Source organism: Culex quinquefasciatus, chromosome 3 (genome assembly GCF_015732765.1).
Source record: "Culex quinquefasciatus strain JHB chromosome 3, VPISU_Cqui_1.0_pri_paternal, whole genome shotgun sequence".
Classification (NCBI taxonomy): domain Eukaryota; kingdom Metazoa; phylum Arthropoda; class Insecta; order Diptera; family Culicidae; genus Culex; species Culex quinquefasciatus.
In genome coordinates this window covers 53844546-53860805 of record NC_051863.1, presented here as the reverse complement: position 1 = coordinate 53860805, position 16260 = coordinate 53844546, and the positions used below count along the sequence as shown (strand labels likewise).

Below are 16260 nucleotides of genomic sequence, written 5' to 3'. Positions count from 1 at the left end.
ATGGACAATAATCTGGTCATTCAGAGCCTAGGGAGAATACCTGTTTGTTTTTTTTTTGTCGAGTCCAGTTACAACTGTTGTTGATTCTGGACAATGCTTGGCAGCGGTGGACATCGAGAGCAGGTAATTTGAGCACAATTGGGAAAACCGCGAAAGGACCGTCCCTATCTGGTTGGGTGGTCCATAAAAAAACGTTTCTCATGGAGAATAAACCAGTCTGACTTTTTAACATGTTTATATACCGTTTAAATCAGAATGTGTTTTAAATTCAAAGTTAAGCAACATAAAAAATTAAAACAGAAAAAATACATTTCAAAAACATGCTGTAAAAATCAGGTTAATTTATTTAAAATAACAGTCCCATTAAATTACGAAAAAACTTTGAATTCCTTGAAACATAAACTTTACGTGTTTTTTTTTTTTTTTCAAGAAATGATATGATCTCGTTATCATGAAAATATGCCAATTTGTGAATTGCAATTTTAAAGGTAATTTTCAAAAAATATTATTGAACAGTACGCTGTTTCAACCTATCATAAATAAATCACAGGTTGGGCAATATAAAGACTCTTCTTAACGCCAAAGATCAGTTAATTGGGACCATCCATAAACCACGTGGACACTTTTTTGTGCATCTGTTGCAACTTCCAATCCATTAATTTTCTAAAATTTAAAGAGTTCTTCTTTCCAATGCTTTTGAAAGATCAAAACTAAAGGCAGGGTTAGGTTGTAGTGACTCACTAGTGGGCTAAATTAAAATAGGGTCTAAAACATTAATTCATATATCACAGGTTGGGCTATCAAAAGACCTCACCGACGAACCACGAACACCAAATATGTTGCAGTACTACATATCTCCATAATATGCATTTTTTTTAAATAATGCAATTTTTGTATCCAGATCTTTGAATATTTATCAAAATAGGGTCCAAAATCCAGGGCTGCGGAGTCGGGTCATATTTCAAACGACTCCGACTCCAGCTCCGACTCTGGCATTCTGAGATTAGTCGACTCCGACTCCGACTCCGGCTCCGGCTTTCAGCTCCAGCCGACTCCGACTCCGACTCCAACTCCGGCCAACGTACTCTAGCCGACTCCGACTCCGACTCCGACTCCAGCTTTTAACAAATGGTTGGCTCCGACTCCGACTCCGACTCCAAATATTTTTTAATGTTTCAAAAGTTACTTAACTATTATTTTGAAAACATTGATAAATAGGACTATTTAAAAACTCTCTAAGTGTCATGTTTTTCTCACGAAAAATATGTTCGAATCACAAAACCAAAAAAAAATATTTAGGTTATAAGTTTTTTTACGTCATTAAAAAAAACAAAGAATATCTCCGGTTTTGAACGCATTGTTAGAAAAACAATTGTGTAAGTAGAGTTGGATTTATTTACTTAACCTCAAATTTACATTAAATTTATCAAAAGCTAAAAAAAACAAATATTAAATTGTTATTGACTGTCAAAGTCAAGCAGCAGGCTTGGTCGAATGGTTAAGCTGTGCGCGTCGTAAGCGGATGATCATGGGTTCGATTCCCATCTGCTCTAACCTTCCATCGGATGGGGAAGTAAAACGTCGGTCCTGGCCTTGGTTGTTGTTGGCCGTTACGTCATTCTAAGTGTAGGAGTCGTCTCCACGCTATAAGTACAAACAACACGTCGTCAGTTCGAACCCTGGACGTACATGGACATCACGCCACGGCTGAAGGAGAATATTATTGCAAATCAATGTGTCTAAAAAATTCTTCGTGGAAAGTTCGCTTACGGGGTCCTTTTCAATTATACGTGACCTAGAAAATTCTTTACCCAGGATTTTTTGATTTATTTTAATTTAAAAATTTTCTATACATTTAAAAGGAGGCGCGTGATTCTTGAATCTTCATCTTAAACTAAGCTTTATTAAGGATCGTGCGCCTCCATCAAAATATATGAAAAAAACTTAAAATTGGAAAAAACAACTAAAATCCACAGGTAAAATATTTTCAAGGTCACGGATATTTCAAAAGGACCCTAAGCTACCTTTCCAAGAAGAAATTTTCTAAGTCACCGTCCGTCATATTGGCGTGGGACATACAGTATTAGAAAATTCTTACCGGTTGAATTTTTTTTAAATTTTTTTCTGTACATTTAATTATTAGGTTCTTTTTTTGGTACTGAAATCTTGAGATTTTTTCAACGATAATTTTCAACGCTATCAAAATAGGGATCAACATTATCAGATTCTAGTAGATAAAAAGTAAACATTAAGATAATCGATATATTTAACGAATGTATGACAAAAGGTCGAAAGACAGAAGGCCGAATGGACAAAAGGTCGAATGCCATAAGGTCGAATGCCATAAGGTCGAATGCCAAAAGGTCGAATGGACAAATGGTCGAATGGACAAAAGGTCGAAAGTGGACTAAAGGTCGAATGGACAAAACGTCGAAAGGACAAAAGGTTAAACTAAAAAAGCTATTGATGTGAGTCTAAATGCATAAAAATTAAAAAAAAAAACAACTATAGAAAGGTATTAAGATCGGTTTTCATTAATTTAATATATAGAATATAGTCTTGAAAATTCAGAGGTCTTCTGAATAAAACTTGCCCCCGGATTGTTGGATACTTTTTGAAAATGAAGGGGGAGGGGAGTTATCTTTTAAAATATAAATAAATAGGATCGATTTTTTATATATTTATTTTTGAAATCATTTTTTTTCTAAGGATCTAATTAGACCATGAAGGATAGATTGAATAAGGATAGAAGACCTGCAACAATATTTAATATGCAATACTTTTTCATGATTTGGAACTGTTAACTTTTGAAAGAACTGAAAAATCACTAAAATATTTCTACTTTTTTTTATGAATAAAATTAAAACTTATAAAATATTTTAGTGTTTTAGTAGTGTTTTAAAAAACCGCTTAAAATTGAAAAAAAAAAACAATATTCACAAAACCATTACGACAAGCAAGAATGAGTTAAAAACTTAAAAAATATTAACAATCAAGAATATGGTTTCATTTTATAAAAATAAACTTCTTAAATATTTTAGAAATCGAACTTTTTCTTACAAAGAACTGCTCATGTTTGAAAGAATGGAAAAACCCACAAAAATATAATGTCAATCAAGAATAGGTTTTTTTTTTTAAATAAAAAAACATCCAAAATATTTTAAATGTCGAACTTTTTTTCAAAGAACTGCTCATGTTTGAAAGAATGTAAAAATTTACAAAAATATTACAACAACCAAGAATTGGTTGTTTTTGGAATGTTAATTTATTAAATTGAGTTTCATTTTTTCACATTGGCGTCATCCATAAAGTATGTCACGCTAAAATCGGCCAAAATTAACCCCCCCTCCCCCCTATGTCACACTTTGTCACGCTGGCTCTGACCCCCCTCAAAAAGTACGTCACGTTTTGCTGGACCCCCTCCTCCACTCTCTTGATTTTTGTGTAGTTTTAGTTTTTAATGTTGTAGTGACAGAAATATCCACTTTTTTGTAAAATCTGATGATTTAGACATATTAAATCTAGGGAAATATACCCTTTCGAATCAAACACCTATCTTCGTCACATGAAGAGTTTGATGCACGATTAAAGCTCCAAAAATACTATTTAGGCTATAAACTTACCAGCAACAGCACCGCCTCGAGTAAGCACGCAAATTTATGCCACTTACTGGCCAAAAAGATTAAATGTAATGTACTTTTGATCATAATTTCTATTTTGCGAAACCATTTCTCATCATTTTGGTGGCACACACATCCACACGCAAGATCAGAGGTTAACTGCTTAACGAAAGTCGCCATCAATATCTTTTCACTTGCGCTAACGATTTCAAAGCGCTTAAGATATAAAATTGCTTCCAACTACTGGCAAAATGTTCTTTTGCACATTAGTTAGCCACTCACTTAAAAAATAATCCCAAAACATATAAATAATTAGCAAGCGCCATAAAAAAACCAAACGCGCCAAGTCTTTTGACATTTGAATTATGACGACCCATTCCCGTCGAAGCCTCAAGAAAACCGAGCGAGAAGCGAAGGAAAATAAAGATCAAAAGGTGGTCACCAACACCACTAATGCTACTTTTCGTGAGTGTTCGCTTAAAATTTCATCAAATTTGGCAAAAAAAAGAACTTTCTCGACTGATTAGAATACATTCGGGAAATATATTTTTTAAATGCTTGTAAAAGGAATAGCATAACTTTTAATAAAAGTGATAGATATATTTCAAGACTGAATTTTCAGTATTCAAGAAATAGTCTAGCGTGACGTCACAGTCTCACATACCCCCCCTCTCCCCCTTGTCACACTTTGTCACACTTGCGACAACCCCCCCTCCCCCCCTAGAGCGTGACGTACTTTGTGGATGACGCCATTCGAGCTTTTGTTCTTTCGACGTTTTGTCCATTCGACCTTTTTTCCACTTTCGACCTTATGTCTATCGACCTTTTGGCATTCGACCTCGTGTCAATTCGACTTTATGTCTTTCGACCTTTTGTCGCAAATCCATATTTAACATTGAATATGTTTATTTCAAAATTTGTTGCAACTTTTTTAGATCTTTTTTTCAGTTTCAATTATTTTGAATGCAACACATTGATTTGTTTGTACTAGTTATAAACAAAATGAACATGTTGAGTTCCAAGTAAAGATTGTTGTTATCGTTGATTTTTTGTTGGAAGAGTTAAACGTCGTCGGTTATACTAAATATAGGCAAAAGGAAGCAGTCAAGATTCAATTTAATATTCCTGACTACAAAACCAATATTGTTTACTATTTTTTGAGTTATGATACTACATACTTGGGTAAGAGGGGATTAACAGGTTATCATTTTGCGATCATAGTGAAATAACACAATTAGAGCATTCCAATCACAATATAAAGTTTCAAAATCATAATGGCTAAAAAATGGCAACGCAGTGCATGCGACTTAAAAAACATTTAAAAATATAAGAAGTTTTGTAAAATAAGCTGTTTAATAGCAAATACTGAAATAAAAAAACACATTTTTTAAGTAATTTAAGATAACTCCGACTCCAGGATATCAGAAATTTTCGGCTCCGACTCCGACTCCGACTCCAGCTTATAAAATTTAGCCGACTCCGGCTCCGACTCCGACTCCAGCTGTTCGAGTTTTGAAGACTCCGACGCCGACTCCGACTCCAGGTCCCCAAAAAGACCCGACTCCACCGACTCCGGCTCCGACTCCGACTCCGACTCCACAGCCCTGCCAAAATCTTTATTTTACCTATCATATCATAGATTCGGTTATTAAATGAACTTTGTTTTTTTTCTATCCCCTATCTCTCGAAATAAAATAAAATGGTGAAACTTACAAATTTTTTAAAGCCATATCTTAGGAATTATTGTTAAAAATGAGGCCCGGACCCTAAATTTATAATATCAAAAGACCTTTCTAATGAGCAATTGACGCCATGGATCTGGTTACCGTTTTTCAAGTAATATGGAAATTATTTAATTTTCATGAGGATTATAATTCCAAAACACAACATTTCCCGGAAATTTCACGAGACTTGAAAAAAACTGAAACTATACTGTAATGTATAACATTGAAAACACGTGGAAATTTTAAATTAACTTTTGAACTACTTATCAAAACATCAAAGAATTTAATAGCGCAGTATGGAACCATAAACAAAGTCGAATGAGACCGGTTTGATCGAAATCGGTTAACCCTTTAGAGCCTGATGGGTGACCCAAATATCAAAATTTCCAAAACTAGCCTAAAATTTTCGTACGTTCATAAGAATCATTTTCCCATCCACATTTAAAAAAAAAAATTTTTTGAAATTCAGGCCTGAATGGGTTAAACCGGTGCTGGGAAAACTGAGTAACAATTTTGGTCACACAGACAGACATTTGTTCAGTTTTCAATTCTGAGTCGATATGTATACATGAATGTGGGTCTCCGAACTTTTTAAAAAGTTTATTTTCAGAGCATGATTATAGACTAACCTTAGTGAGGAAGGCAAAATAACATGAATACATAACATTTATAAATAATGAAATAGGCAACCGCATGGATTTTTTTTTTGCATTTTTATAAAGCTATTTTAATAAATAAACTATTGTTTTCGCTTCGCTTCGCTAGGAGATGGTGATTTTAGCGGATTGCAGACTGGATTTTCACCATGTGATGTGATGATTGTCGGAGCCCAAGTTGCCTAGGAATCGATCATTGGGAATAGAACCAATTCCACCTGAACTAGATTCTCATCACCATGGCAGCCGTCCATTGCCGGGATGTGGAAGACGCGAAGTGTTGATGCTCCACTTTTTTCAGAGTATTAAGGGAAAATCTCCACGGTATCCTCAAGTAAGTTTCGCTTGGAGTTGGACGTTTTTTGGGAAGGTGAATGGTCTAAGGACCAGCCTAGGCGAGTGGTAACGACCGTTTAGATTGTTAATTCTGGATTCTTCATGTGTTCTCATTTCTACTGGAAAAGCTTTCAATTCTTTTCATCTCTTATTGGATGAATTCTATCAGTCGCGCAGGCTATTTTTAGCGAGATTATTTTTAGATTCAATTTTAAATGAGCCTGCAATTTTGCATGCAATCTTGTTTAGTTCTGAAATTCACATGCATTCAATTTGAATTATTTGTCTGATTCTTGGATTCAAGTATATCATTCTAAGTCCTCCTCAAGCTACGAATGCTCCACGGTAAAGTGGAAAGCATTTGACTTGCCAATCCAAAAGTCAGGGATCGATGTGAAATCGATGTGTAAATGTGATTTTAAATGCAAGAATATGCATTTTAAATTATTTTCAGTACATTAGGTTTCTTTTTCCATTAAAATTTTGAAGTTAAAAAAATGTATTTGCCCCCTGATTTTTCGGACCGATTTTGAAGGTGACATAAACTTTAAAAAATATTTGCAACGGCTTAAAATTAAAAAAAAATCTCCCTTCAAAAGTTGTAAAATAAAATCAAGAACGCGTGCACGAAGCAAACATACAATCTATAACAAAATTTTAGAATATATTTATTTTAATTTCCGATTTCCACGTCAACCAGAAAATCAAATCATCAAATTTTACGAGATTTAAAGATATCAAATATCAAAACTGATGTTATGAAGCAAAATGCTTTAATTTTTTGTAATTGTACCTCAAAAATAGAATTGATAGTATCTGAGGTTTTTTTAAAGATCCAAATAATCAAATTTTAATTTTTTACTTATTGGGTGCTTTGTAATATCCCTGACTCAAGGCGGTATCAATAACACCCGAAAAGCAAAAACTGGAAATTTGGTTTATTGGGCCTTTAAAAAAAAAATTCCAGATATTATCAATGTTCCAAATTGCGATCTATGATATCTCAATTTTTGTCTGTACTCCAATGGAATTTCCAGTCCCTTCTCATAGCTTACTTCAAATATTTGATAAATATCCTAATAGCTTCTGCTAATCACGATCCCTGTAATATCGAGTCAGGGAATTTCCACAGAATCTACGAAATTTTTGTTTTAATTTAAATTTTGCTTTCAATTCACCAAACATTCACATAGTTAATATCACGCAATTCAATTGAAAACTAATAAAGTTTTAATAAAAAGACTTCTTGGATGAAACATTTGTTTTAAGTTTTAGGAAGTTTATTTAAAAGACCGTTGAAATGAGATATAAAATAATACAAACATTACTCATCCATATTTTGTTCAACATTCCAGATTATTCGCTAACGATAAACGTTGATAGTATTCTCATCATTGACGTCAATTCTTTTCTGGTGGAAACTGAACATGTTTGCACCATTTTGCTTTGAAAACTAAAGTTCACCATTTGAAAAAATAATCAAAAACGTGAATTGATTGAAAAAGTTTTATAACTTGATGCCAATGCATTTGAAAAAATATTTAAGTTATCCTGATTAACAAAATTATAATTGAAAAGTACAATTAATAGTATTTTACCCTAATCCCAGTCGATGTCACACTGTGCCAAAAATTAATTCACAAATAAAACAACACCAAAACCTGTGACGCAAATTCGTTCCAACGAACACAATTTCGGGAATCGCCCTACACAGAAAAAAATCAATTCCCGTAATCGTGAATTAAGTTCACGAATGTTAGATCCACGAAGGAATTTATTCATGAGTATGGTGCATTTGCACCATAAACGTGAATATATTCCTTCGTGGTTCTCATAATCGTGAACTGACTTCACGGTTTCGAGAATTGATTTTTTTCTGTGTATAAAACGGTTCGGCAGATGTTCCCACTGGACATTAGGCAACTCACATCGTTCAAAGCAAGACCTCTTCCTTTCACCGCGCAATCATGGACCTTCCGAAAACCATTCGCGTTATCGCACTTTTCACCATCTTCAGCACGTGCAGCGGCTTCCACCATTACTGGACCAACCCGGAGAAGATCACCGATTACCAGCAGTTTTCCAAGAATTTCACCGAAAATGGGTAAGCCTCATTGCTGTTTGTGCCTCGCATGCAATAATCTCATTTCGAGCACTTCGAGCAGCAACCAACTTCAAATCCTCGAGCACACGATTACACCGTACGACGTGAGCCCGGAACAGCTAAAGCTCATCGGGCGGTACGTGTTCCTTGCACCGAAGGAGAACAACGTCTACCTTGTGGGATTCGAGCGAACCATAGACAGTGAGTAGAATCGAGTGATTGCTGTACTATGATGCTTTTTAGAGCTTTTTAGCTGGGGAAAGCATGAACAGCTTGCCCTTAACTTGCACGCAACGTTCTGTTCAACATTGCATGCAATAAATTTCATGCGTATTTTTTTTTTGCAGAATCCGAGGAAGCTAGTAGAATCATCAACGAGCTCATCTCGAGCAACGTGGTCACCAGCATCTACAAGGTTCGTCGCCAGGAACCGTCAAGTTTCCGGCTGGAGAAATTCGTCACCATTGGCTAGAGTGATAAAAAAATGTACATCAAGAAATTGAAATCTGAGAATAAAACCGGGCAAACCCATCCCAAGATTAATCACCTTATCTCAAACGAGGAGTTGTGCATCTGAAGGCGAATTAAGACGTTTGGTGCCCGACGACGTGTTTAATTTATTCAAATTTTGTACGCGAGCTGCGCGCGCTTTTTGCATTTGGATATTTTTTTGTTAGGGTGACGAGAGAAAAAGAAAGTTTCAGATTTTTGCCTTTTCAATATTTATTTGTGATTCAAATTCGAAGTGATGTAACAACCTATTAAATGGTCTAACAAATATTTCAAAGCACTCTTGTGTTCTGCATTAAAAACATCCTTTTCCTTGCTCGGTCACCCTAAAGTCCAAAAGAGGGTGGTGTCACTACGTTCTGCCCTAGCCCGAGGAAGACTTGCTTGGATCCGTCACGCGTTGACCTCTAACACGGCGTCGAAAGCCAGACAAATGTGACTGCAATTCATAACTGAAGAAATAAATCGGTTGCCATCAAGATGAAGAATTCATCAAATTTTCAAATCTGCAATTTCAAAGATTTTTCTACTATAAAAGGTAGATGCATCAAACAGACAACAATCATTCGCAGTTTTCAGTGAAAGAAGCATCTTCAAATCATGGCGAAATTCCTTCTAATCTCAGGAGCAGTCTGTCTCCTGGTGAGTCAAATCTACGCGGCACCCTTAAACGAGGATGAGCGCAAGAAGCTCAGCTTTGGGGCAAGATTCGACCCATCCGAAGTCCAAGTCGTTCGCTACGAGAACGATCACAACGCGCTGGACAACTACCAGTTCAAGTAAGTTTCACTAAAGCCACAAACCAAGCTTAATTAAATTCATCTTTCCTCAAATCACCACCAGCTTCGCACTGAGCGACGATCAGACACGAGAAGAGGTCGGAACGCTGAAGGACGGCAAAGATCAGGAAGGAAACAACGTGCGATTCTACGTGGTCCAAGGGTCGTATTCGTTCCTGGGTGACGACGGCCAGACGCACTGGGTGCACTACACCGCCGATGAGACCGGCTACCACCCGAGGTTGGGAACGGGGCCGGATCCGGAGAAGAAGTATTGAAGGGATGTGATGGATGTGATGGATGGAGAATACCGATGAACGACCACATGCGTAAATTGAAATGACAATTAAACAATAAATTTATAAACTGTAAATAAAATGAGCAATTTTGAAATCATATTTCCACTAACACCTCAATATTCCCTGTGTTCTTTCTCAGAAAGAATATACCTAAAAGGATGTAACAAAATGGTCGAATTTTGTGGGCATTTCAGGGCATGATCCCCTAGGTTTACTGATCCCGAATTCCAAATATGAGGCTGATTGGTTGCGACAGGACCTGGTGCTTTATTGAAAGTAAAATTAGAAAAACTGAACGGGAATTGTTCTGACAGCAACATCAGATTTTTTTTCTTGAGAATAATCTTTTAAATCAAAAATAGTCATGGCTGTCATCTGGTGAGAATCTGGTTCAGGTTAAATTGGTTCTATTTCCAATTATCAATTCCTAGGCAACTTAGAACATCAAAAACATGGCTAAATCCAGTCTGCAATCCGCTAAAATCAGCGTCTCTAAGCGAAGCCACCAGGTCACTTTTTCGTTTGACAATTTGACCGTTTGACCGTTGGTTGGTAAAAGTCAAACTCAAAAGTGACGAACTGTCATTTTTTACACGGCGCTAACGAACACTATCAAAACAAACGTTTAGTAGTGAGTGTAGACTCTGTGCAAAAGGGGTGTCAAACTGAAAAATGACCCCGATCGTTTGACAACAGTTGGTGTCAAACCGTTGGGGTTTGAGTGTATACAATTTTGACATCAGCCCATACAAAGAAGCTAATCAAATATTTAAAAATCTGTATCTTGAGAACGGATTTTCTGATCGATTTAGTGCCTTTGGCAAAATTGTAAGTATTGCTAAGAACTTAAAAAGTTACGATCTTAAATAAAACATTTTTTTACGATTTTTCATGCAAAATATTGAATTGTGCAAATATCAATTTTGGGAAATTCTAATTTTTGGATATGTTTAAGATGACAAAAACGCCGTCTTTTGAGCTATGACACAAACTCCTTTTTTAGAATTTTGGCTCGAGCCTCGAGCCTAATTTACAACAAAGTTTGACTATTTTTACAATCAGATTTTTGCAGGATTGGGTCCGTAAGTTTGACAATTTCGGTATAAGAAGACAACAACTTCCCTGGTTGCTGTGTTAAACCAATGCATTGCAATGGATCCTGAGATGCCATGCCTCCTTTGAAATAAAAGCAAACAGGAAAATGAGATTTTCTACATCTTCAAAATTGCCAACTTTTAATGAAGATAACAAAGGGACCATCCATAAACGACTTGGACACATTAGGGGGGGGAGGGGGGGGGGGGGTAATGGCGATTGTCCACGCTCCATACAAAAATATATTTTTTGTATTGAAAATTGTCCAAAAGAGGGGGGGCAGGGAGGTTTGAGGTTTCCAAAAAAGTGTCCACGTGGTTTATGGATGGTCCCAAAGCAAATATGCTTTCGATTTTCAATGTCAAAAAATTAAAGTATCGCAAAACTTTGCAATATTTCGAATACACAGAAGAAAAAGTTTAATTTTGAAAAGTTGAAATTGTGGTTTGTTGAATATTACCTATTTTTTGAGTAATATTTCATAACAAATTTGTTAAAATATGAACCTAATGAATTTTTTTTTACACAAAATCTGTCATCAATTCCTGATGAATATTAACACCATTTTTTTTCGGTGTACAATTATGTGCAAAATTTTCAAAACAACCTCAATATTTAAAAGACTACAAAATTATGTTTGACCATTTTGAACTTTTTTCAACGTTTATCCAAACATATGCTTTTTGAAATATTGGCAATATTGCCAAATGAATATTGACCGATTTGTACCATAGCTCAAAAAATTGAATTTTTGCGCAATTAAATTTTTGTGTGAAAATTTCAATTAAATAAAGGTATTTTCTTAGTGAAATATTTTCTGAAAAGTTATAATCAATACCTACATTTTTTCCCAAGACACCAAGTCGATCAGAAAATTCGATCCCAAAGTATAGATTTTAAAATATTTTCAATATATTCAATATATTTTCAAATCACAAATTTACATCATGTCTCAATATCGGTCAAAAAACAATCTTGTATTTAACGTGAAGACTTCCATCATTGTCATGATTTTTCGTTCAAAGATATGAATTTTGCGTCGCTTTCAATATTTTGACAAAATTCCTTCAACAAGTTGTTTAGAACAGTGCCCTACACATGCTGATTCCTTTTGGTAACGATTATCCCATTCCTTGTTAAGTTATGGAAATCGTCATTAATTAATGATTGCCAACTAGGACGTCAATGACTGTGCCACAAAATTATATAAATTTTGAAGCACATTTGGTTTATATCAAAAATTCTTTCAGTGGCTTCAAGAAGGCAACAACCGGCACTTGCTGATTCATTTTGGTGCAGGTATTCGTTGTAAAGAAATTTATACAGAATATTTTATAGTGATGATCAATTTTCTTCGAAAATGATCAACGGCTTCACCATAATAGCAATGCAAAATTTAGTTCATTGATAATTTCTTTCATGCTAAAAACTACAAATTTCTCTTTTTCACATTTTTAATCTCATCATTCATCACTTGATTAGTTTTGCTACTAGGGTGAGAACACAGGACTGCCATTCGATAGGCACACTATATTTACATTGCACTTAAACATCTAAAAGTAGTACTTTGCTGCGACTGTTTGTGGTCCCTCGGAAGGAATTGACTTGGTTCCAGCGCTTCCTACGCACTGCCGGCAGCACCCTCGATCGGGGCGTCCTGTCCCGCCTGGATTCCACCGGTTGGGCCAGTTCCGACCTTCGGGTGGTAACCGTTCTCGTCGGCGGTGTAGTTCACCCAGTACGTCTGGCCATCCGGACCCACGAACGAGTACGAGCCCTGCACGAACAGCGTCTTCACGATGTTACCCTCGGCGTCCTTCGTGTCCCGGTACGTGCCCACCTCCGACCGGATCTGGCCGTCGCTCAGCTCGTATCTGGAAGGGTGTAATAGGGAGAAAAGTAATTTGAGTAATAAAGTAAATTTTGAACTTGGATGAGTTGAAAAAATGATTGAACTTCAAAACCTAATTCCCGCACGCCATTCTCAGGAATTCTTCTCAAAAAAATGCTTTCTGTAAAAGTGTTGACAAGTTTGAAAAACGACTTTTATATAAATTTGATTCTATTCCAGCATTTTGTACAGATCAGTAATCAGAAGAAAAAAAATCGAACAATTTCACAAAAAAAGTATTATGCAAGATTTTTTGCGCAAAAAAATTACTGAACTTTTTTTTTAAATTTTGGCATGTTAACAATATTTTTCTATTTTTCATAGAAATCATTAAAAACAGTTTAATTTAGTTGGAAGAAGATGGATAAATCAATACAAAATGGTTTATGGAAATGAGCTCTTTACTACCCTTCACTTTATATTTATATTTTTAGCCTATCATCTCGTTGGCAATAAATTGAAGCTTCAAAAAAAAATGTCCACGTGGTTTATGGATGGTCCCTAAGCTGAAATGGGTTTCCCCAACATCATTTGTTTCATCAAGGTTGATAATGGAAAAAAGATTTGTTTTTTTTTTTCAATATCTAATTTGAAATAAATTTTTGAAATCATCAATTGAGGTAATATGAGGGAATTGATATTGTTTTTGTGCATTCTTTTAACATTCTGTGATCTTAAACAAATAAATGTATGAATTAACATTTCTAGCGAAAACCTAAAACACTGACATTGTTTATTGTATTTAGATTATTATTGGTAAAAATGGTTATCATAACTAGAGTTAGTGAATTTTCACGATTTCGCGGATAGCGTGAAATTCGGAAAAATTAAAGATTTCCGTGAAATCCCGTGAAATTTATTAATTTTCTCAAATCAATTCTTTGAAATAACAACACAGTACAAATTTAATCCTTTAAGACTTTTTAAGTAAATTTTATTAGTTTCCAATTGAAAATCGTTATATGAAACATTTAAAGGATTGTTTGTAAAACAAACATTAAAAACAAAAATAATGAGAAGTGAATGCTGCGAATACTAAAATCATGTTAACAAAAATCACTCAAAAAAAACATATTCTCGGATCATCACAAGGAATATAACATCAATCATTTGATTCCAGTTATTCTCATAGAAAAAAAAGAATTTTCAACCAAAACTAGTTGAAATAGACTGAACAAGTATATTTTGACAATTTTTTTTTTTTTTTTTTTTTTGAAAGATTGCACAGGTTTTAATAAATTAAATAGATTTATTTTTAGAAAATTTAGTTTTTCTTGAGTCATGTTTTTTTACGATATTTGATTATTAGTGCAAGTTAAGAAAAATACCACAATTTTTTTGGTTTTCTGTTCTGATTTTGAATAAAATATTCTAAGATTTCGTTACAGATTAAATTATTTTTGAATTTTGTTTTTTAATTTAGTCTTTGAAAAGTGAGATGAAAACCTTATAAAAATATATGTCGTAGAAAATTCATATTATTTCAATCATGGGCTGGACAAAATAGTTTAATCATGTTTTGATATGAAATTCAATAAAATGTAAAAAGCTAAAATGGATGCAAATCAAAGATAGTTTTTAACCCAGAGTCCGTTCATAAACCACGTGGATACTTTTTTGAAAAAAAGTTATTTTTGTGTTATTTTACTAAAAAAATTTAGTGAAGTTTTTCTTTAGTTTATTAAATAATTAAACAAACAAAGTAGTTTCTGTGATTTTAATATAAGATTTTCAGAGTTATTTTAACATTTTCCACGTTCCGCGAAATTTCCGTGAAATTTGGTGTTTCAAAATTATGTCCTTGTGAAATTTCCTATTTTTGAGCGTGAAAAATCACTAAGCCTAATTCATAACCAAACCAAGCAAAAATGGTGAGACAGTTCTTGAAATTTAAATATAGGAGTCTTAAATTGTCTATTAGGATTATTAATTGAGCTTAAGGTAAAAACAATACTTTGAAAAACAAGCATTGCTTTCATCTAAAAGAAAATCATATATCACTACTTTTTAAGGAAATTAAGGCCGTTTAAATATTTTTTGATGTTTGTGTCCCTCAGCTCTGACCAAAGTCCATGGGAGGGGGCAAAACAAAAAAATATATAAAAAATTATATTAAAAGTTATGGTTTCAACATTTCAATGAAAAAGTGATTTAAAAAAAATTAACATCAGTTCAGTTGTTATGCAATCATTTGTATTGTAAATAAATAGGCATTGAAGTTTATTTTTACTACTAACTAACATACTATTGTTTCCAATAAATTACATATTGCAAATTAAAAAAAAAAAAACATTGGAATTTCATTAAAAAAACTAAATATTTTTAAAGGAACCCAAGCATGCGAAATATGAATATTAACACAAGAAAATGCATATCAAATACTTTTTAGTTAAAGCCGTTGCACACATTTTTCAAAGTTTATGTCACCCCCAAAATTAATTAATTTTCCATAATAGTCTTTTCTAGAGAATTCGGTCTTCCAACAGGCATCAATGACAAACCAAAATTTGATGCAAGCGCTATTAAAGTTTTTTCCAAAACTTGTTTTCACTAATTTCACGTGTTTGTTGATGATATGGGGGGCTGAATATTGTTTTCTCCACTTTTTAAGGCGTTTTTAATCGTTTTCAATTTTCAACTTGAAAGGCTGCATTTTTCACTTTACTCGAACACTTCATTAGACCACAAATCGTCCAATCACTTAAAACACACCAATCAACCTCCCAGCACTTACGTGAACTTGTATCCATCAAGTCCGTTATTTTCACTGTAGTATCGCACGGTTTGCACATCCTGGGCCGCCGATCGTGGCGCCACGGCCGCATCCGGGCTCCCCTGGGGCGCCGTCAGGACCATCTTTCCCGCCAACAGCACACAGCACACACTGGCAAACACCACAAACTTGTTCATTTTGGTTTTCTTGAGTTTCAATTTGGTTCTAAGAACTAAGAATCTTTGTTTTCAAGTCACTGACAAGCTCCTTTCCACGTGCAGAAAGGACTCAGCTGATTGTTTTGCTGCTAATTCGGCGAGTTCACCACTGGGAATGATGTCTCCTGGCCGGCGGAAAAACGTTTATATACCGACCAATGCGCCGCGCTGAGGAGTACCCTTAACGATCGTAAACAATGTGCAAAGCTCGGGCGGAACGCGAACTCCCCAGCGAAAGAACGCGCGCCGAAAATTTTACCACCTTGTTTGGCTCTCGCGCGCGCGCTCTCTCTCTCTGTCTGTCTTCTATCCAGG

At 34.9% G+C, this 16260-nt stretch overlaps 3 protein-coding genes across 3 annotated transcripts; 2 read left to right on the top strand and 1 right to left on the bottom strand.

The window, feature by feature from the left end:
* Nucleotides 1-8252: 8252 nt before the first annotated feature.
* LOC119769974 lies at nucleotides 8253-8977 on the top strand. The gene is made up of 3 exons (XM_038263927.1): nucleotides 8253-8440; nucleotides 8502-8641; nucleotides 8788-8977. The coding sequence occupies exons 1-3, from the start codon at nucleotides 8304-8306 to the stop codon at nucleotides 8910-8912; spliced, it is 402 nt and encodes a 133-aa protein (XP_038119855.1). The 5' UTR covers nucleotides 8253-8303; the 3' UTR covers nucleotides 8913-8977.
* A 550-nt stretch (nucleotides 8978-9527) lies between these two features.
* Nucleotides 9528-10125, top strand: LOC6043767 (larval cuticle protein 1). Its single transcript, XM_038264443.1, has 2 exons — nucleotides 9528-9729; nucleotides 9794-10125. Exons 1-2 carry the CDS (start codon nucleotides 9551-9553, stop codon nucleotides 10005-10007), a joined length of 393 nt encoding a protein of 130 aa, XP_038120371.1. The 5' UTR covers nucleotides 9528-9550; the 3' UTR covers nucleotides 10008-10125.
* A 2440-nt stretch (nucleotides 10126-12565) lies between these two features.
* Nucleotides 12566-16052, bottom strand: LOC6043766 (endocuticle structural glycoprotein ABD-5). Its single transcript, XM_001861338.2, has 2 exons — nucleotides 15749-16052; nucleotides 12566-12997 (listed from the first exon to the last, which is right to left on the bottom strand). Exons 1-2 carry the CDS (start codon nucleotides 15922-15924, stop codon nucleotides 12745-12747), a joined length of 429 nt encoding a protein of 142 aa, XP_001861373.1. The 5' UTR covers nucleotides 15925-16052; the 3' UTR covers nucleotides 12566-12744.
* Nucleotides 16053-16260: the final 208 nt, after the last annotated feature.

Bases quoted from the DNA above. Each gene is read 5' to 3' on its own strand.
- LOC119769974 (XM_038263927.1), top strand. From the start codon at position 8,304: ATGGACCTTCCGAAAACCATTCGCGTTATCGCACTTTTCACCATCTTC. The intron at 8,441-8,501 runs GTAAGCCTCATT...CACTTCGAGCAG, and splicing joins AAGAATTTCACCGAAAATGG to CAACCAACTTCAAATCCTCG. The intron at 8,642-8,787 runs GTGAGTAGAATC...TTTTTTTTGCAG, and splicing joins ATTCGAGCGAACCATAGACA to AATCCGAGGAAGCTAGTAGA.
- LOC6043766 (XM_001861338.2), bottom strand. From the start codon at position 15,924: ATGAACAAGTTTGTGGTGTTTGCCAGTGTGTGCTGTGTGCTGTTGGCG. The intron at 12,998-15,748 runs GTAAGTGCTGGG...ACACCCTTCCAG, and splicing joins CTTGATGGATACAAGTTCAC to ATACGAGCTGAGCGACGGCC.
- LOC6043767 (XM_038264443.1), top strand. From the start codon at position 9,551: ATGGCGAAATTCCTTCTAATCTCAGGAGCAGTCTGTCTCCTGGTGAGT. The intron at 9,730-9,793 runs GTAAGTTTCACT...AATCACCACCAG, and splicing joins CTGGACAACTACCAGTTCAA to CTTCGCACTGAGCGACGATC.